At 40.5% G+C, this 22,517-nt stretch overlaps 2 protein-coding genes across 3 annotated transcripts in view; both read right to left on the bottom strand.

The window, feature by feature from the left end:
* Positions 1 to 22,517, bottom strand: part of LOC120558615 — a 411,267-nt gene that overhangs the window by 252,640 nt on the left and 136,110 nt on the right. The gene's annotated exons all lie outside the window — the stretch shown is intronic.
* LOC120558622 lies at positions 142 to 12,916 on the bottom strand. The gene is made up of 5 exons (XM_039799687.1): positions 12,842 to 12,916; positions 1,897 to 2,322; positions 1,651 to 1,728; positions 829 to 1,020; positions 142 to 504 (listed from the first exon to the last, which is right to left on the bottom strand). Exons 1-4 carry the CDS (start codon positions 12,884 to 12,886, stop codon positions 955 to 957), a joined length of 615 nt encoding a protein of 204 aa, XP_039655621.1. The 5' UTR covers positions 12,887 to 12,916; the 3' UTR covers positions 142 to 504; positions 829 to 954.

Here is a 22,517-nt window from a genome sequence, read left to right on the forward strand (position 1 = left end):
GAGACGCCACTTGGGTACATCATCATATATACTTAGGTCTGTTTGCAATCAATATTTCTATACACTGCATGGTGTGTTGTATATCTGTTTCAGTTATCACTGTTTTGAATGTCATTGATGTTCAGAAACACTTTGTTAACAAAAATGTCTTTATTTCCCAAAAAAATAAACATAACATGCAAAAACATTATAGAAAAATGTAGAGAACCATTATCAACTATTAGAACAATAACTTACATGTCACACTAAAAAAGGCACTCAAATGTATAAAACTAAAAGACACACAAGACCACAAACAAACAAAACTGCAGCTTTTCTGAAATTCCAGACCATAGTGTGATGCCTGTTGGCCAGTAACCTTTCCCTCCAACCCCATTTCTTTCATTAGTGTCCTGTATCATAACCAACAACAATGTACAGGTACATGAACAGGAATGAATTCAAATGATTACTGCTCGTTTTCAGCCAGAAAGTGGATCAGCTGCTGGGTTTCCTCCGGCGTCCCTGTGTGATACAGGACGGTATATGTAAAGCATGTGTCTCCGAAGCAAGTAGTGTTATGCACTGATATCAAACGAATTTCGCTGCTAATGGAGTTTAGTTAACAATGTAGACATGCATGCAGTCAAGGCAGAGAAATGCGGGATTGTTGTGCAAATCAGCAATGTAAGGTTAACGTTAAGGTTAGCGTTAGCATAGCAAGCTAGCGGTTTTTAAAAACGTTTCAGTTACAAATATAGTTGCAAATATCTATGTACAGGATTGTGTAGAGCACAAAACAAGACTGTCGTAATTTTTAAATCAATTCTTTAAGCCGAAAATACTTACATTTATGTGTCTCTCTGGTCGACCTGGCAGCCATTGTTCCTTGTTGCGCAATGTATCTGGATACCCCTGGCTGGCATTGCTCAGCCAGTGTAATGATTCAGTTCGACTCCCAAGACAAGACGGTGCTCACCCGACTGGCCAATAGGAACGTGGCCCCGCCCATGACATTATTTTCACAGCGAGAGCAAAATCCTGACACGAGAGCAAGAAATTGCATCGAGAGCAAAGACTTAGGTTTTGAGAGCAAGAAGAAAAACGTTTTGAGAGAAACACATTTTTTTTTGAGAGAAAATGTTTTCACACTGATAGCAAAAAATATATATTTGAGAGTTTAAAAAAGTATTTTGAGAGAGATTTTCTTTTCTCAGAAATAATTTAAAAAATTTCAAATTTATATTTTTTTATGTTCTATGAGAAAATACTTTCTCTCAAAACTTTTTTTTGTCTCAAATATTATTATTTGTTGCTGTTGGTATGAAAACTTTTTCTCTCAAATATTTTTTTTTCTCTCATAAAATGCTTTTTTGCTATCAGTGTGATAACTTTTGCTCTCAAACTTTTTTTTCCCTCTCAGATCATTTATTTTTTCGCATGTAATAAAGAAACAAATCTAGCTCCATAGTGGCTGAGATATTTCAGACCAAAGTGGTGGACTGATAACAGGGAAACATGAAGCTCACCACGATGAAATGAGCATGTGTATAATCAATGCTGTTGTTACATCACCCACCCCGTCTTTTTGTTCTTCTCTAACTTAGTAGGATTCATCCTCTGGGAACCCTGAATGTTCAGAAGAAAATAACAAAGAGACATTTTATTTACCTCGTCTCCTGATAGCCTGAGACCCACCTGAGGATCAGCTGATGGACCTTGATTCAGCCTTTCCAAAAACTTAGTCACCTGTTTTAAAATAAACACAATTTCAAGTGGAAGTTAATTAAATAAAATAGGATTCATCCTCTGGCAACCCTGAATGTCTGTATGAAATGAAAATCTATCAATTATTCTCAACTAACAACAAGCAGCTAAAATTCAGATGAAAATAACAAAGAGAAAAAAATTTTTTACCTTGTTTTCTGATAAAAAAGCAATCTGTCGGTCTATGTCTCCTCTGGCTGCTACTCTGACTGCTGCTCCGGCTGCTGCTGTGTCTGCTGCGTCTGCTCTGGCTGCGTTGACTTCGTCTAGGTTTCTTCCTTCGGCTGCTGCGTCTACTCCGGCTGTTCTGACTGTTCTGGCATCTGTGGCTCTTCTGGCTGCTCTGTCTGCTGCGCTGGCTGCTGCTTCGACTAGTATGTCTGATCTTTCTTCTACCCAATTTAGTGTGAGTTCTTCTTTCAAATCTTCCTTTGCTATCTGTTTCAGCACACGTTCCTCCTTTTTCATCTTCAGTTTCTTATACAGTTTGCTGTAGTCTGGATCCCTACACCATGACCAGAGTCTCATTCCTGAAACCACACCAAGGATAACCAAGATGAGACTCCAGCCGACGTTCTGAAAAAGGACAAACTAAGATGGTTATTTTATCACCAGAGAAGTTGAGAAACAGCAGTAGCTTTAAAAAAATCTCATTCTGTTACCATGAGATCAAGAGACAACAGACCTTCTCACAGACCAAATGTACAGTTAGAGAGGCATGCTGATCTGGAACATCTAATCTACATAATCTAAATTCAAACTGGGAAGCTGCTGCTATAGTCGTCTCATTAAATCAGACATATCATTATATTGTTATCTCTGGATTTAAATGTTCACCAGTTAGTAGCTTAACATTATCACCTTAAAGAATAACTTCTATATTTTTCAACCAGGGACATTTCTCCATGTTTTTGTGTGTAAGTGACTGATGGGAGCAAAAATATTTTACATTGGTCCAGTATGGAGCGAGAACGCAGAAGTCAACAGCGGTGAAACAGCAACATTATGGGATGGATCCCTACAGAGAGACCTTTTAGTTAAAGAGTAAGATCCTTTTAGTTTAACATGAAACAGCCCCGAAATCACCATCACCAAACTCCACCAGACTCCATGTAAATAATCAGGACTTTTAGCGTGTATAGAGCCAGCATATCTCCACCAGACTCCATGTAAATAATCAGGACTTTTAGCGTGTATAGAGCCAGCATATCTCCACCAGACTCCATGTAAATAATCAGGACTTTTAGCGTGTATAGAGCCAGCATATCTCCACCAGACTCCATGTAAATAATCAGGACTTTTAGCGTGTATAGAGCCAGCATATCTCCACCAGACTCCATGTAAATAATCAGGACTTTTAGCGTGTATAGAGCCAGCATATCTCCACCAGACTCCATGTAAATAATCAGGACTTTTAGCGTGTATAGAGCCAGCATATCTCCACCAGACTCCATGTAAATAATCAGGACTTTTAGCGAGTATAGAGCCAGCATATCTCCACCAGACTCCATGTAAATAGTCAGGACTTTTAGCGTGTATAGAGCCAGCATATCTCCACCAGACTCCATGTAAATAATCAGGACTTTTAGCGTGTATAGAGCCAGCATATCTCCACCAGACTCCATGTAAATAGTCAGGACTTTTAGCGAGTATAGAGCCAGCATATCTCCACCAGACTCCATGTAAATAATCAGGACTTTTAGAGTGTATAGAGCCAGCATATCTCCACCAGACTGTATGATTACATGTGTGAGACCAAAACGCCTCCACGTGGATTATAGTGTCACCTAGTGGTTCAAGTGTAATTTTTGGATGTGAGGTATATGATGCATTGTTGATATACCCTGTAAATTTGAAGTAATTGACCTCAGTGTAAGAGGTGAATCCAAACATGGTTCCAATAGGCCACGCCCACTATGAGGAGACCGGGGATTGTGTCCCACATGTCAAGTTTCCTAAGGTCGCTTTCTTCTTTTCCATCCCGTGTCACAGAACCGTAAGCCCACACACTTTTTCTTAACTTAAGGGCCGTGTTTATTTAATGGAATTCTTCCGTGGGCCCATCACGTAATGTTTTGCGATTTCGTGAAACTGCCACAGATTTGATTTGAGGGACCGTGTTCATTTCATGGAATTCTGTGAGATCAGGTTGAACCAAAAGACATCCTGCTGATAATAGCTTGTAGTAAATGGACTTTCACATTTTCAAACATGAGACCATGTTCATACTAATGTCTGCATCTGTTATCACTGGGCAGTATGAAGCAGAACTAAGAAAGAGGAAGAAATATGCCACAGAAATAGTAAACACTGTGTAGAAAGAAATTGGCATGAAGGAAATGAGCTGAGTCAGATTCCCATCTTAAAGGAAACCATCTCCTCCCAGTTTCAGATCATGTTTTCAGGTCAGATCATTTCAGGCTCTGACCTCCTCCTGTGTTTGAGTTCTGTGTCACTCTAAAGTCTGGGACACGTTCAGGTCCATAACGGTTTTACCTCCAACTATTTTCTACATTCTCCACAATAATAAAACACACAATAGTAGGAGTGTTATTGTGCAATATTGACAATTAATAACAAATATATTTATTTCAAGCGTGGGGACAATTTACAATTAACAACTGCAACACACAACATAGTCTACTTTGCACAAAATAAAGAATACAGAAAACATATTACAGCCGCCACAACACAATGTAACCCGTACATTATCTAGAACTAAACATCCATACATAAAACATAACTACAGCTAAATAAGTAACAGAGATGTCACTTCCAGACAGAGAATCATCGATACAAAGCTGTCTTTCTTTTAGCAGGCTCGTTCGAGATGAACTGCTCCTCGCCTGTAAAGTAGACGAGAGCAGGCGGCAGCAGCGGGGGGCGGGGACAAAAACCCGCTCTCAAGTCGGACAGTTTACAGCTGATTCCAGCAGCCTTCAGGCTGAACAGGAAGTGACATAAACACTGTGGTCCGTTCGGGACCGATTCCGATTTAATAAAATGTTATCAGAGCCATATATCAGCTCCTACCCAGTCTCCAGTTGGTTTTATTATGACAGAGTAGTTGTCAAAGTTCCCTACATGCGATTTGTTGCTGATTTTAATTAACAACACACTGTAGATGATCTGTAATCTGAACAGATTTAGTCTCTCTGACTTCTAAACATCACTATCAGCCACACAACATGTGTTCTGTAAGGATTAAGCTTTTAAATCAGACAAATCGCAGTTAAAATCCCTCCAATTCAAAATCAATAAAAAGTTTATATAAAACGTCATCATGTTGAGTCGATTCTGAACCAATCAGCTGTTCGATCAGCTGAGAGGCCGGCGTTTCCCAGCATGCACTGGGTCCACCTGCGTCCGCCTGGCTCTTGCAGTCGGTGAAAAGCCACTGCGCTGCCTGCGTCTCAGAACTGCGGCCGCCTTGGTCTCGTGAGATTATCGTTGCCCACGTGTGCATGACGTCAGAGCAAGTCGGGATCAAGTCGGACACAAATCTACCCAGCATGCATTGGGCGCCGATCGCCGGTGATCGATTCTGCGCAGATTTGGCTCATCTCGAACGAGCCTAATCCATCCACCTCCCAGGTGTGGCATATCAAGATGCTGATTAGACAGCAGGATTATTGCACAGGTGTGCCTTAGGCTGGACACAATAAAAGGCCACTCTAAAATGTGCAATTTTATAACACAGCACCAGAGCTGTTGCCCGTGAATTGAATGTTAATTTCTCTACCATAAGCCGTCTCCAAAGGCACTTCAGAGAATTTGGCAGTACATCCAACCGGCTTCGCAACCACAGAACTTTTAGAAGTGACAGGTGTCAATTTAAATGAGGAGGCGTGGCCCAACGGCTGGTGGGGGGGTCTGAAACCACTTCTAGTTGACAGCGGCTGCTGTGAGTATTACTGGCCGCCGGTAAGCAAGCGATCCCGGCCACCGCCAGCTGGTTGTCATCTAAGACTGGAGCTTCCAAGTCCAACAACATATCGGAGAAAATGTGCAATTGGCCATACATTTTTGTAAAACTGCCCATATTCAAACTGTACACAGTTAATATCTCGCAAAAAACTGTCTCAGAAATGAAATTAGTGGTACCGGGTTGAAATAGTAGACGGAAAAAGCAATCAATTCTAGAATCTAGATCAGGAGTTTGCCGTAGTAGCAGCAGGCAACAACTGGAAACCTTTTTCAATTTCCGTCGCTATTTCACCACTCATTTCCTCAAAACGTTATCTAACTATAAGCGCGGTTCAATCATGCAAGGCTCAGCTGCGGCTCATCTAGACATTCGACATCATCGTCGCTACAGCCCGTAGTGATGTGCCCCGGCCCGAACAAGGGAAGGAGACCGGCTTCTCCAGCAGGCTGAACCGGGCTCCCTCCTCCCTCCCTTCCCTAGACGAAAAAAAAGGGGACACGCCGAATCTCTATGAGCCGCAGCCGAGCCGCGAGATTCAGCTGGCGGTGGTCGGGATCGCTTGCCTACCGGGCGGTAATACTCACAGCAACCACTGTCAGCTGGAAGTGGTTTCAGACCCCCACCAGCCGTTGGGCACGCCTCCTCATTTAAATTGAAACCTGTCACTTCTAAATGAAAAGCTTAATGTTAAATCAAAACTAAAAGGTGAATCTTAAAATGTCAAATGTAAAACATAAAATTGAAAGATAAAATGTCAAATTGAAAGGGGGAAAGGCTAAAATAAATTATTTCTTTTTTCTGTTGAAATTTTTAATTAAGTATTTCCATTTAAGCTTTTACATTTCACATGTAATTATGGCATGATTTTTCCTAGTAGTGTAGTAAAATAATACTATTTTTTATTAAAATACTATTTTTAATTAAAATAATACTATTTTTAATTAAAATAATACTATTTTTAATTAAAAGAATACTATTTTTAATTTGATCTTGCTTCATTTTCTCTTTGGACTTTCAATTTGAATTATGAATAAATATTCCCTCCATAATTCTGAACATCAGAAACAGTTAGCCTGCAAAGAGGAAAACAACGTTACGCGCTGAAAGGAACAACCATCACTGAACTGAAAGATGATTCCAGGGTGAGTTTTTCTTGCTTTCTACACATCATGTCATTCTGTGTTATGTGAGAATTTTCTTCCATCAGAGTTTTATCTGCACACGCAGGCCGAGGAAAACAGCTGTGATTGTAAAAAATATTTCATTTCTTGAGATCATGATTTTATTATCTTTTGGGTTTGTGATGACGTGATAATAAACCCTTGTGTGTCACTTAAAGAGTGAGTCATGACAAACATATTAGGAGTGTACGATTCAGAAAATGTCACGTTTCGATTCTGATTTTTAGGCTCACGATTTCATTCAATATTGATTTTCGATTCAAAAACGATTCTCGATTCGAAAAAACGATTCACAATATGTAAATGTAGATACTTTTCCCATGTGATTGCAGTAGACCTACAATTTAAAAAGAAAAAACAACAAATTAAATGTAGTTTGATATTACTTTAAAACTAATAACTGCAAAGTGACAAGCTTTGGTCAGCTTTCAAATACATTTAATATATAAAATATATATAAAAAATATTAAACTGTTAAATAAAAAGAGCTTTTACATTTAGCTTTAAAGTGCTAACAAAAAATACTGCTAAATGTGGTATAAGGAGTACTACAGCTACCAGGTTGACTGTTAAATGTGAACTCGACTGGGCACATTGAACTTCCTCAAATTAGGCCATTTCTTTTACAACTGTGGCAACTACAGTCCATTCAACACAACTTTTGTTATGTGTCAGAATTACATAATGGATACACATTTAGGTGTGTGTGTCTGTGTATTTGTGTGTTTGTGTGTTTGTGGTGTTTCCAAAATACTTAACTTTCGCTGTGCCGAGGCGTGTGAATTCAACGCAGCGCCATCTATGGTAATGGCGAGGTGATGTAATTTCAGGACAATAGTGTCAAAACGAAAAGAAAAAAAATATGAATCGATTTTTGGAATTCTATGAATCGATTTTGAATCGATTTTGAATCGATTTTGAATCGATTTTGAATCGTTGAAACTTGAATCTTGAATCTTGATTCAAATTCAAAAAGATTTTTTTGCACACTGCATATTGATTGGTCAGTAGGCGGTGCTTTAACCCCGGTTGATCTCTGATCTCCAACATAACCTGCTCCCGACCAGGTTAGGTGTTAAGTTACCACGGCGATTGAATCCGATAACAAGTGATCCACCGTTGTAATACAGAAAACCCTGGGCTGAACCTGATGTTACCTCGTTAACACAAAATCTTGCTTCGTAGTACAGGCCCCTGGTGTGATTGTGTGTGTGTGTGTGTGTGTGTGGTACCAGGATGTTACATTAGTAAGTAAGTAAGTAAGTAAGTAAAATGTATTTGTATAGCACCTTTCACAGATAAAAATCACAAAGTGCTTCACAATGAAATGCAATTCAACACAAGAAGTCACAATACGAGCACATTGAAATACAAATAGAAAATATAACAAACAACCATAAAAAACCCATCGACTAAGTAAAAGCCTGCTTGAACAGGGAGTGTAGAGTCTTCGCTGCTTTTAAAAGATTCGACAGAATCCACACTACGATAGCGAGAGGCAAGTCATTCCACAGCCTAGGAGCCACTGCTTGGAATGACCGATCCCCTCTAGTTTTAAAATTAGTGCGAGGGAAACCACTAATAGCATCTGACCTAATGATCTCAGACTACGGTTGGGGGTATGTAGCTGTATCAAATCAGAGATGTAGAAAGGAACTTGACCGGTCAATGCTCTGAAAGTAATGACAAGAATTTTAAATTGAATTCTATACTGGACTGGTAACCAGTGAAGAGCTGCTAAAACAGGTGTGATGTGTGCTCTTTTGTTAATGTGCATTAAAAGCCTTGCAGCAGAGTTCTGAACAGTCTGGAGACGATAAAGCTGATTCTTACTCAGACAAGTAAAAAGACTGTTACAGTAATCTAAGCGTGAAGAAATGAAAGCATGAATGATCATCTCTAATTCATCCTTAGTGACAAGTGGTCGTAACTTAGAGATATTTCTCAGGTGGAAGAAACAGTTCCTAACTAATAATTTAGAGTGGTGATCCAACGACATAGCTGAGTCAAAAACCACACCTAAGCTCCTGAGACTCAGCTGGACAGACAAGCCTAAGTCCCCAATATGATGCTTTATCTCAGGGATAAGACTTTCCGAGAGGCAATAATTAGAGTTTCTGTTTTTCTGAGTTCAAAAGCAGAAAGTTGTCACACAACCACTGTTTGATACTAGACAAACAGTTTATTAAAGATAACAGTTTGGAGAACTCAGTTTCCTTAAAGAACAGTAAAGTTGGATATCATCCGCAGAGATGGTACGATATGTCTCTAAATTGACTAATTATCTGTCCTAAAGGAAATATATACAAGAGGAACAGAATAGGTCCCAAGACAAACCCCTGAGGTATCCCACACGACAACTCTGCAGTTTCAGACAATATCTGATTAACATGAACACTAAAACGTCTACCAGAAAGGTAGGATGAGAACCATTTTAAAACTGATCCAGACATCCCAACCAGATCACGAAGTCTATTTATCATAATGGTATGATCGATAGTGTCAAACGCAGAAGAAAGGTCCAATAGGACCAAAACTGTAAAATCCTTTGAATCAGCTGACGTCATAATATCACTAGAGATTTTTAGAAGTGCAGTTTCCGTAGAATGCCTTTTACGGAAACCAGACTGGAATTTATCAAACAGCTCGTGCTTCTCTAAGAAAAGGGTGAGTTGCTCTGCTACAACTTTTTCTAAAATTTTTGACATGAAAGGTAGTTTTGATATTGGCCTGTAGTTCTTAGGTTGAAGTGGATCCAACGTGGGCTTTTTAAGTACAGGCTTAACAACAGCATGTTTAAAAAAAACTAGGAACGACACCAGTTAAAAGTGAGGTATTTAGCATCTCAACAATGCAGGGGCCAATGGAGTCAAAAGCTTGTACAAATAGCACAGTAGGGACAACATCCATAGGACATCCCTTTCTATTACTGTTTCTATTACTGTTACTATTACTATTACTATTTGTGTGCAGCCCGTCCCAGAAATGCTTGTTACTAATCCTAGCTTCTGGGGAGTTTACTCCCCGGAGTCCTTATGCTTTTTTTCCCCCCAGCGTATTTCCTTGGAGAACGTTGGCACCAAGACCCTGGTTGCAGCTGTCGCCGTGGTCCTGCTGCACTCCCTGCTGAGCTCAGCGATGCCCTGCAATGTCATGCGCGTCCTGCTGAACCCTGCAGCTTCCCGCTACATCCAGTCACTGTTCCATTATTAATGTGACTACTATCGCCACTGTTCATGACACCCCCACGCCTCGTCAGACACCGCCTACCAAGAGCCTGGGTCTGTCCGAGGTTTCTTCCCAAGAGGGAGTTTTTCCTCGCCACTGTCGCACTGCTTGCTCTTGAGGGAATTACTGGAATTGTTGGAATTGTTGGGGCTTTGTAAATTATAGAGTGTGGTCTAGACCTACTCTATCTGTAAAGTGTCTCGAGATAACTTATGTTATGATTTGATACTATAAATAAAATTGAATTGAAAATTGAATTGAATGAGGGTTTCAAAGTCTGTAGCAGAGAAATGATGTCATTCAGTGTCAGGTTTAAAAGTGGACCAAAAATGAGCAGGAGACCAGTCACATGCAGAGTTCTGAGGAAGTGATGGTAAGATGTTGGTCCTAACATCTCTGATCTTATTCACAAAGAAGTGGAGGAATTCATCACAGTCCGATTTAGAAGACACACTTGCTTGTGGGCCAGAAGGAGACACTAAAGCATTAATGGTGTCAAATAAAATTCTGGGGTTATGCTTATTTGAGGATATAAACTGAGAAAAGAAACAAGTTCTGGCCTTTCTCAGCATCTCGTTTAAAGTAACCCTTAGATCCTTAAGGTGAATCCTATGAACCACAAGTTTAGTAGTTTTCCAGAGACGTTCAACTTTTCTACAATCTCTCCTAAAACTTTGGATTGTTTCATCAATCCAAGGACAGGGTTTTTTATGAGGGATAATGCTTGATTTAACAGGTGCTATTTTATCTAAAATTGTTAAACACTGAGTATTAAAAGACTGGATAAAAACATCTGCATCACTGCATCCCATCAGAGAACATGGGTCGAACAAGGCAGAGAACTTCTCAGCAGCATCATGATTCATAATCCGCCTTTGGGCCCTAATTCTCAGGGGCGGAGGATCAAGAGGAAAGTTAATCTCAAAAAACACACAACTATGATCACTCACAAGAACATCTTCCACACGTGCATTTGCTATATCTACACCAAGAGAGAAGACAAGGTCCAGGGTGTGACCCTTAAATGTGTAGGTTCAGTAACGTGTTGAGTAAAATTAAAAGAGTCTGTGATAGAAAGGAGATCAGCAGCTGTGTTACATGTAGAATCATCAATATGCAGGTTAAAGTCTCCAATAATTAAGACCTTTTCCGTTTCAGTTTGATAACGACGATAGGAAGTCAGTAAAATCAGTAAGAAAGATGTTTGCCGGGCCGGAGGGCGATAGATCAACACACTATAAAAGTGTTAAAAGAACCTACTTTGAGCATCTGTGATTCAAAAGGAGGAAAAACTTTGAATCTGTCATATCTTCTTTCTCTTCCGGCGCTGATAAAAACCATGAGAGAAAATACCATTACGTGTTGAGTAACAGAGCTAAGCTAGCTTTAATGTTTCTCTGAATAACTAAAATAACAATAACCTGATACAGCCTCCAATAAACTGTTCATTTCAACTACATCCTAGCGGCTATGCTTCAAAAGTCAACAGCCTAAACTATATATAGACTTGTTATTACAAAAAGTCAGCCAAAACCCTCAGCTTTATATTTGTTATTTATTACTTTTCAGATAGTTTGGTGTCATGTATCTGTCTGTTAACCAGTTCTTTACATCTTACAAAATACCACATTTCACCAAATCCTTTTAAAGGAAGAGTAAGTGATGGTAGTTCAGGAAATGTCTCCTCACGGTCACCTAGCTCTCTGTTCTCTGTGTGTTAACACACAACCTGGCCGTTGAAACGGAAAACAAACCACTATTCCAGCCAATCAGCAACAGGTAACAACAGTTGATGGTAGGGACTGGAGGGGTGGGGGGCAGTAGTTACCTGTCCCTGAATCCTGGGGGGTGGAGCTTCTGAAAGGGAGGGAGCTGTATGTGTTTGTGTATGTGCATCACTTACCGCACTTTTAAACAAAACATGACATTTCACAAAATACAAAGTGTTTTCCAGCCAAGTCTCACGACAGTTCGTGAAATGGTCACGTTATTTAATCTATTGATACGTGTTCACAGGAACGTTTTCCTCTTTTTTCGTGGTGGCCAGCACGAAAATGTGAAGTAATGTATTTCAATGGGAAGCATATTTCGTGATCACAGCACGAAAATGGTAGGGAGTAGTATAAAAAGCCCCAAATCTGCGTAGGGAGGCTGGTCGGGGTGGTGGGTGGGTCAAACAACACTGAAGGTTCACCCGGGCGAGCGGGGATCGCGTCCCACGTGTGGCGTTTTGTTTCCCGTAGTCTTCCTAATCACAACCGTCCCGTTATTGTGGTGCGTCCCCAGCGGCCATCTCCCGGCGTGTGAGGCATCCTTTCCCCCGTAGGGTATTTCGTGCTGGCCACCACGAAAAAAACGAAAACATCCCTGTGAACAAATATCAATAGATTAAAAATAATGACATTTACACGAACTGCCGTGAGACCGGGTTGTGTTTTCTGAATTGTTGTGGCGTTTTGTCCTTCACAGCCACCGTAGTAATGTCCTAAAAACACCCAGCAGCCACTGTACATGTGTAGCAGATGTTACTTAAACAGGGTGAAATACTGACTATCTGAGTTATGGTTGCGTTTTTAAGATTTCAAAACCAAAAGACATCCAGCTGATGTCTGCAGTAAATGGATTTTCACATCTTCAAACATGAGACCACATTCATGTTAACGTCTGCGTCTGTAATCTGTGGGCAGAATAAAGCAGAACTAAGAAAGAGGAAAAAATCTGCCACAGAAACAATAAACACTTTTGGAATAACACTCACCTCCCAATGTGTTTCAGAACGGGGCTTCTCAGGTGCTGTGAGCATATCACTCCGCCCAAGTAGCAGAGAGTAGCAGTGCTTCTCCTTCTGAGAATATAGTTCCCAGTATGTATACGGTTAGAAGATGGCTGTGTGTCATGTGACCTTGTTATTTGTACATGCTGTGACTCTACAAATCACAACATGTAAATAGGAACATGTTGGCGTTATTTTGTCACTTATTGGGAGCTGTAGGCTAGATGAACCAGTTACCTCCAGGATCTGTGCTAACTCTGGGGGGGTTACGGTGAATAAGACAAAGTCCCAATAAGTCGCTGTGTTCCTTTAATGCACTCAACAAAGCCGACACATATGTTCTCACTGCCCACAACTTGTTTAAAATGGTTCCATACCTCTGACATTCCTCCAAATTGCTCAAGTTATTTTTGTGTTTTTATTATTTCTTTCATCTTCCCATGTTGATTAGTACACAATACAGCCCGTGATGCTCCACCATAGCCCGTGTTGCACCATCAGCGGTGTAATGCTCACTATCGCCCAGCACGTTGGCTCATTGTGATGTCAGATGTGTTGCGGGTGTGTCCACCTACGCTTTTCCCTAGCAGTGTATCTCACCTAGCAGACGTGTGATGCTCTTGTAGTCTGTAATTCTTCCTGCTTTAATCCCAACCCTACTTTATGGTGTAATTTAATGTTGCAAAATTGTTTCTATTCTTTTATTTTGTATGGTAAATGCAGTGTATTAAGTATATTGTAAATGATTTTGTTAATTGTTGTGATGGATATCGTCACAGCTTTTGACAATGCTGTGTATGGGTTAAATGTGTGTGTTTATTGGAGCAGCACATTGTGTGTGTGGTTGACCATGTAAAATCGTTTGTTAAGTTATAAAATTTAATTTACTGTTGGTGAGGGACGTTGAGGACCAAAATGCAGAGAGAGCAGGCAGGCAGGCAGGAGGTTGTGGTACTCAGGAATTTAATAACAAAAGGCGGCAGTACAGGGACTGGAAACTCACAAAATAATAAACTGACACAGAAAACAGACACAAGGCACAGGGAAGAAACACAAGGGCATGGCTACAAAACGATCCGACAAGACACAAAGGGATTCACAGAGGTTAAATACATGAGGTAGGGAGCAAACAAGGAACAGGTGGTAACATCAGGTGAAACACATCAGGGCGGGGCAGGACAATCAACAAAGGCGGGAAAACTCAGGAAGTAAATTGGACAAGACAAACCAGACTATCACAATAAAACAGGAAACAGGAACACCGACAGAAAACATGACATAAACTAAAAGCAAGGCAAAACACCGAAACCATGACATTTACAATCAGCTGATTAAGGTAGTAATTGCATCAGCTGGTGTATAAAAGCCTAGCTGTCATTCAGTTAGGGGCCTTTGGTTTGTAGCCATATGGTGTTTTGACCGCAGCTTCAAGTAACAACTGATTGTGAGTTGAAGGTGTTTTTTGTTATCAGAAAGTTGCTCCCACAATTATCTTTATATTTGTAATTTAAATAAATTAACATATTTGTTATTTATGGTTGTATATCTTTGTGCCCATATCCTATGCTACAATTTAACTTGACCCTTTTCTCTGAGCAGAATCTAATTAGGTATATAGTAACATGAAGTATATATTTGGTAGAAATTTAGTAAGAGAGTCTCAAGCCACCTTGACCTTGCTTTCTCTGTGCCTTAAGGCCTAGGAGTGATAGGGAAAAGACTTGTTGGGGGTGCAGCTGGATCGGAGAAGCGCCCAGTAAATTCATTAACACAGTATTAAAATTAACTGTCCAGATACGCAGAGAGAACAATGGTCTAGTGATGGAACGAGGTGCACTGATAACGACACACATCGTTGCAGAAGGAGGAATCTGAAGAAGGATAAAGAGAGAGAGGGTAATATTAGGTCGGGCATTCAGACTCCCGGAAAGACTGTTAGCGGTAGGGCGAGAGAGGATTGTCTTGAAGGAAGTCTGATTCCTTATGCATCAGCTGTAACTATTTGCAATATTGTCACTAAAGATAATTGACTTCAACTACAGGACTCCTGTAAGTTATTTCTGGCCTAACATTAAAGAAACACAAAGGTTAAAGGTGCAGTCTGTGACAACTTGAATTGATCCTAAACCGGCACCAGAACCACAAAAGCTTCAAACATTCATGATTTAGTTTGTAAAATTGTATTTGTAATCATAGCATGCACAATATACACCATAAACTAAACTTCATTAAGCTTCAAAGACCAACTCTTTCTGTGTCTGAGTTTTTCTGAGCAGCGGTGGAAGAAAATATCTCTGGACATTTATTCAGTTTAAGATTTCTGGCACTTTAATCTGGAAGATTTTCTGCCACGTTCATACATGACAACTGTAATAATTTTTTTATCCATTACAATCCATCATAAAGTTAAAACAGGGTTCAACATTAACCATGAACCAAAGTCACTCTGCAGCCTCCAAATATCCCCAGTAGGCCTGAGAATGTGACCAGAGAACGTAGCGTCTCTTCTGGCTCAGTGATGCTATCGGGAACAGCGTTGTTGTTACTAGTTTCCGTCCATAATCATTCTGAGTGGTGATCAGTAGCCAAAGTTCATCCATTTGGTTTGCTAAAGACTGTCTGTTGGCGAGGAAAATACTGCATAGTGATTTCTGATAAGGAGTTAGCTTTAGCTTAACGTTAGCCCCCCACTCTTCCCCCAATGTTGTTAACACTATATGTCTCTGTGTCTGTGTCTCTATGACTACGGTTACATGCAGCCAATAACCCGTTCAAAACCGGAACATTAGCAATAACCCGGTCGCGCACGGCCATGTAAACACCGGCAAAAACCCGAATATGCTACCTGGGTTACCCCTTTTCTATCCCGAAATTTTGGTCATGTAAACGCGTATCGGCATATCCCCATCAAAAGGAACATTGATTTGTGTTCTGCGCATGTTCTATTTGCAAGGAATCTTGGTCTTTTGAGTAGAGGAACTTCTTGTATGCGCCAGAAAACATAGTTATAATAATAATTATATACTCTAATAATATAGTTATTAGGGGTGGAGCCGAACCCGAATACGGTATTCGGAAAGGCACAAATAACGTGGTTTTTACGAATACTTATTTCGAACAAATACTTTAAAAAATATTTGTATTCGGGAACAAGAAAAACTTTATATCAAAAAGCTGCGTTTCCTCATCCGCAGTGCATGCCCGGATGAGTGAGTGACGTTCAGGAGTCGGGGGAGGGGAAAAGAGTAAAAGAGGTGACTGACACAGGCTGCTCCACACAGCAACAGAGAGGGCTCGGCGGAGCGAAAAAACACTTAACTGCATCTCTATTTTTATTGAATAGATTTTTTTGTACATTAACTGGGTTCCGGAGGCAGTTTATAACTTTCGGGAAGCGGAGTTTGATCGGGAGATTATTCCGTTACGCTGCGTTATTGACGTCTGCAGTCGGGTGCTCTCATGTTCGCGCCGTTTACGTAGCTCTGTTAGCTCGGTCATTTAGACAATAGGCTGTTGACAGTAACGTTAACGTTCGGTTAAAAGGTTTAAAAAAATGCTTGTGTAGTTGTGTCGAATTGTATGCACTTGTGGGAGTTATATGGTACGTTTTTGTTACTCTGTCTTTTGCAGACAGCAAAATGTAGGCTATAGGCTAGGCTAGTTAACCTTAGCATAGCTTCCGTCACTCTTAGCTGAAACTCCCCACATGGATTTGGGCAACCACATAGAAAAGAGTGTGGCTGCTGCTGAGCCATCTCTTGGTCCTCCACCAGCCAAAAAAACTTGTTCTGTGTGGAAGCATTTTACCGTCAGTGCTGCAGATAAAACCAAAGTGATATGTGATGTGTGCAAAAGTCAAATCAGCAGAGGCAGAGATATCAAACATCTGTCAACATCTGCTATGCATAATCACATGCACTTAAAGCATCCTCTCCTGGTACTGTCTGCCAAACCCCCCACAAGCACAAATCCCCCCACCAGCACCAAATCATCATCACAGCCATGTTCTGCCCCTGCAAGTCAGTTTCAATCACCTATATTAGCTGCATTTAATGTAAAACAGGCTTATCCACCCAACCACCCCACTGCAAAGCAAATAACAAACACAGTGGGAGAAATGATTTGCCTTGACCTGATGCCCTACTCCGTAGTGGAGAATAAAGGTTTTCGCAAGCTTCTCAATGTGGTTGCACCTCGATACCAACTACCATCTCGTTGGCATTTCTCTCGCACAGTTATACCACAACTTTACCAAGATGCGAAAACAAAAGTAAAAGAAGCTCTCTCAAAAATTGAAGGGAAATTTGTGCACTGCACGTCTGACATCTGGACGAGCAAATTTTTATTGAAATATTTTAAATATTTATTGAACATAAACGTGTGACAGCACTTCTCAAGATGGAGGTTCTTAATGAAGATCACACAGCAAGCAACATTTTACATCACCTCCAGGCCATTGTGAAACAATGGCAAGATGATGTTGGAGCGAAGTTTTCTGTTGAGTATTTTGTCACAGATAATGCCACTAACATGGTTAAGGCAATAGCTGATGGTAACTATGTGCACATTAGGTGTATGGCTCACAACTTACACCTAGTGGTAACAGCTGCTCTAAAGGAGTGCCGGGGAGTGACCAATGTGATATTGATTGCTCGCAGGATCACTGGGTTTGTACACAGATCAAACAAAGCTGTGAACAAACTTCACAAAAGCCAGGAAGAGCTTGGCCTTCCCAAGAACACTTTGGTGCATGATGTGTCAACCAGGTGGAATTCCTAATTCCACATGCTCCAGCGGCTGTTGGAGCAGAGACAATCACTGACTACCATGAGTGCAGAGATGGATCTGGGAGGTGTAATGTCACACCATCAATGGGAACTAGTGCAGGCCATTGTGAAAATACTACAACCATTTGAGGAGGCAACACGCACTGTGTGTGAGGATGTGGCTTCTCTGTCTTCTGTTATCCCTTGTGTGCAGGCCCTCAAGACTGCATTAACAAACTTAAATGTGGATGTGGATGTACAGGCTCTTCCAGAGGCACTTAAAATGGTGACTACATTGCAGTCTCAGTTGGCTCAGCGCTTCCAGGCTGTCTTTGATGACTCCTCGGGTCAGTACTTTAAAGCCACCCTACTGGATCCCCGATTTAAGAGCTTGCCCATGTCACTACTTAGTACATCAGAGTTTGACAGGCTCAAGGCAGATGTGGATGCAGAACTCCAAGCGGATGATGTTTCTGGGGTACCTGAAGCTGCCAGTTCATCCTCAGTCGAGAGTGAGACCAGTGGGCAAAAAAGCCTCTTTTGGGGGGCAATGCACAATCTTGCTAAACCAAAAGCCAAATCTGCCTCATCTGGTGCTATGACCTCCCTCAAGATAGTTGAGAGCTACTTAGCTGAGGACAGCACTGAATCACTGACCTCAGATCCTGCAGTGACCTTCTGGTCAAAAATGATGCAGCCACAGCCAGCCCTGGCTCATGTGGCAATGAAATATCTCACCTGCCCCCCAACAAGTGTCTCCTCTGAGAGGATCTTTAGCACAGCAGGAGATATTGTGTCCCCACATCGCTCCAGACTGCTCCCCTCACATGTGGAGGAGCTTGTGTTCACAAAATACAACATGGAGAAATTTAACTGAGAATATGTTGGCAGAAGATATCTTCTTCCAAGTGAAATATGGTTAAGTTATGGTTAACATAAAACATTAAAAAAAAAAAAATTTAAAAAACATAAAAAGATAAAAAAAATGAAAAAATGAAAAAACATAAAACAAAAAAAAATTAAAAAACATAAAACAAAAAAAAAACATTTGTGTCTGTTTTTTGGCAGACAGTTGACAATAGCAGGGCTGTATCTTTTAGTTTATAAGAGTATTATATAGAATACAACTTTTGTTCTGCCAGATCTCCCAGTCAGGGGTTGATAAAGTTTAGTTCTTGGAATTCTGTGCATTAGAAAGAAGTTTTTCAGAAGAAGAACAGTTCTTTGAAGTGTTATTTGTTTTTATTCTGTCTGTTCAGCGTCCAACAAGGACGGGTGGTGGTGGGGTTCATAATATTCACAATGGTATTTTATTAGTTGTTGGTTTAACCATGGATGAGGTAAAGGCTGTTATGTTATTTTCTTTTCAATGACGTTCCTTGTTACATGTTCATTGCTGGATTTATGGAAAAACATCAACCAATATTGCATATCCATAATTATTATAATGGATATAATTAAAGAATACTTACACTTTAACGTAAATTAGAAGTGTAACGCAAAAAAACTGGATTTTTACGCCTATTTTGAATTTTACTCGAATACAAATACAAATACTTTTCCCCCCTCAACAAATACAAATACAGATACAAATACCAGCTGCTTTGCACACCCCTAATAGTTATATATATATGTCAATGCAGAAAACCTGCGCGCAGTATACCGGAAGTAAACAAGAGGTAGAGGTAAACGTGGCGAGACGCAGCACAGCACCACACTTTTGGAGCGAGGAGGAAACCAATTTCTTCATTAGTGTGGTGAAAACCATGAATATAATGTCTTTTGTTGACGGCAGAAAGTACCGAGATAGTGAGATTTATTGCGTCTTAACCCTTGTGTGGTCCTTCGGGTCCCAGTGACGAAGGACAACACAAGGATGATGTACTTCCCTTTACTTTGTTGAGAATTGCTCTCTAAACCCTGTTTCTTGTAAAGTAAGTAAGTAAAGTTTATTTCTAGAACACATTTAAACACAGTTTAAGCTGACCAAAATGCTGAACAAACAAGAACTAAGGTGCTGTATTAACCCTTGTTTAGAGAGCAATTCTCAACAAAGTAAACAGAAGTACATAATCCTTGTGTTGTCCTTCGGGTCACTGGGACCCGAAGGACAACACAAGGGTTAAGGTTGTCCGTAGGCTACGTCCAGACGCTAACCGTGCGTCGCCGTTTATGTCAGGATATCGCCAATTGATTAAAATTCCATGTAGGAGTAACTCTCTCTGCTCACGCATGTAAACGGGTTATTCCGAATGTTTCAGAAACCCGAATAGTGACCTTAACCCGACCATAACCCGAAAAATGACAGCTTGTAAACGTAGTCCATGTCTGTGTCGGTTTGTCTCTGTGTCTGTGTCTCTCTGTCTGTCTGTCTGTCTGTGTGTGTGTGTGTGTGTCTGTGTGTCTCTGAGACTTCTCTCAAGAGCAAAAAACAGCTCTGGATGGTGTATCTGCATTGAACTCTGTGAAAATCTCCATTGACCAGCATGTTGTGTAAAGACTTTTTTCATGCATCTGCCCCAGGAAGGCCTCTGGACCGGATGGCACCTCTGGGCGCCTATTGAAATCCTGCAGCAAAGAGCTGGCAGAGGCATGGTGCTCCATCTTCCATCTTCTTTCATTCTGTTCCCTCTATCTGGAAAAACTCTACTGTTATTCCCGTACCTAAAGAAGCAAGCTGTAAAGAGAATAATGACTACCATCCTGTAGCACTTACGTCACTGGTGATGAAGTGTTTTGAGAAAATGATCATACAGTTCTTGAAAACAGAGGTCAGTTGTCTTTTAGATCCCTTTCAGTTTGCATATGAGAGTAACAGAAGCACAGATGACGCCATCACTGCTGTGACACATTATTAACAGACATTTAGATGATTCTACCTCATACGCACGCCTCCTATTCATTGATTTTAGCTCAGCTTTTAATACGCTGCAGCCACATCTATTAATTAAGAGGCTGAATGATTTTAAAGTACACTCCCTTATTATCAAATGGTATCACTCATTCTTAACCAATCGTAGACAGCAGGTCAGCGTTAATGGGACTCTATCTGAACCTAACATTTTGAGCACAGGAGCCCCCCAGGGCTGTGTCAGCTCACCTGTCCTTTTCACTTTATACACAGATGAGTGTAGAAGTTTTTATCCAAATAATCATGTCATTAAATTTTCTGACTACACTGCAATTTTATCTCTGCTGAAAAAGAACTGTGACCCATCTGATTATTTTATGGAAATTGAAATGTTTGTGAATTGGTGCGACGATAACCACCTTGTCCTAAACGTTTCCAGGACTGAAGAGATGGTGTTTCACCCTTGGGGAGTCGGTGACCACCACAACCAAAACCATCACTTAGGCCCACTCATACAAACATCTCGGTGTTTATATTGACGAGTCACTAACCTGGAGCACACATGTCGACAGTCTCTGCTGCAGACTGCAGCAGCGGTTGCATTTCTTACGTTGTTTGCGAAGTCATGGTGTAGATACAAAAATGATGTTTATTTTATCAAGCAGTCGTGGAGAGCCTGGTCAGGTACGCTATCACAGCTTGGTCTGGCAAACCTCCCTGTGCATTTGAAAACTAAACTGTTACGATTGATTCATACTGCATGGAAGATCACTGGTGTTAAAGAGCACTTATCCATGCAGAGTATTTATGAACAGGCTTCTTTGCAATAAGCAAAGAGAATTGTTAGCGATTGTTAGTTCACGTTCTGTTCGCAGAATATGAGCTGCTGCCCTCCGGTAGGAGGTCTAGAGTTCCTCGCTGCAGAATTAACCCTTTGAACAACTCATTTATCCCAGTGTCTATTAAGCTTCTAAATAGCCGCAAGTAAGAGGCAGAACAGGCCTGAATGATGGAGATATGTAATGGTTGTATTTGTGATCTTTTTTTTTTATTTATTTTTTTTATTTTGAGTAATGTTTAACCAGTGTATTGCATGACACCGTGCTGGGTTTTTATACAACATCAGGACCATAGTACAGCCTGTGGTATTGTACAGTATGTGTTGTTTGTACATGCTCTCTGTGTGTATTTGTTTGTACTATGGCTGCAGCATGGGTTGAGTGCCCAAGACAAATTTCCCACTTTGTGGGACAATAAAGTTAATCTTGAATCTTGAATCTCTGTGTCTCTGTGTGTTTGTGTGTCTGTGTGTTTGTGTCTGTGTCTCTGTGTGTCAAGTGAGAAGTAGGGTCATTTTCTCAAATAATTCTATAGAAACACACTTCTTTTTAAATGATATATGATAAGAAGGTTTGCGTGTTAATGATCCTGTAGCTTTGGCTTCACTTTTCAGACTTGGACGTTGCCACATTCCCTTAGTTAACAAAACCTCATAGATCAGTAGAGCCCTCTGCCACTGTGCCCCTCGTCTTCCACTAAATGTTAAAGAAACTGGATTGAAAACCACCTACTCATTATACTACAGCAACCATAACACACCATCACAAACAGCCCTTTTCACTTATTGTCTTATGTTGATGGTTTTGTATTGTTTATTATTACTGCTTTATTGCTGTTCATGTGTTTTGTTGCTGTTTGTTATTGCCTTTAATTGTAAAGTGCACTGAGACCATGTTGAATGGTGATTTTACACTTTAAATAAAATGTTATTGATTGATTGATTGGTTTGAAACACCCTTACGTTTGGTTATTGGATGTTTCCTACCCAAATGCTCCCTGAGAGTCGTGGTTAACTTCTACAAAGGGAGATTACCATGGCAATGGTACACATCAAAATGTCTGCCTCTTTGACCATGTTGCTACGTTGATTGGAATGGAAATGGCCTTTTATAAATGTTATTTCTATGGTGAAGGACTTCTCTCTATTTTGTGTCAACGTTGTTCCTTTATTCTGCTGATTGAATCAGTTATGAGCTCTAAAGCC

This window comes from Perca fluviatilis, chromosome 5 (genome assembly GCF_010015445.1).
Source record: "Perca fluviatilis chromosome 5, GENO_Pfluv_1.0, whole genome shotgun sequence".
NCBI lineage: Eukaryota > Metazoa > Chordata > Actinopteri > Perciformes > Percidae > Perca > Perca fluviatilis.

Bases quoted from the DNA above. Each gene is read 5' to 3' on its own strand.
- LOC120558622 (XM_039799687.1), bottom strand. From the start codon at position 12,886: ATGCTCACAGCACCTGAGAAGCCCCGTTCTGAAACACATTGGGAG. The intron at 1,729-1,896 runs GTAAAAAATTTT...ATTTTAAAACAG, and splicing joins CTTTTTTATCAGAAAACAAG to GTGACTAAGTTTTTGGAAAG. The intron at 1,021-1,650 runs GTAAATAAAATG...CTCTCGTGTCAG, and splicing joins TCAGGCTATCAGGAGACGAG to GATTTTGCTCTCGCTGTGAA.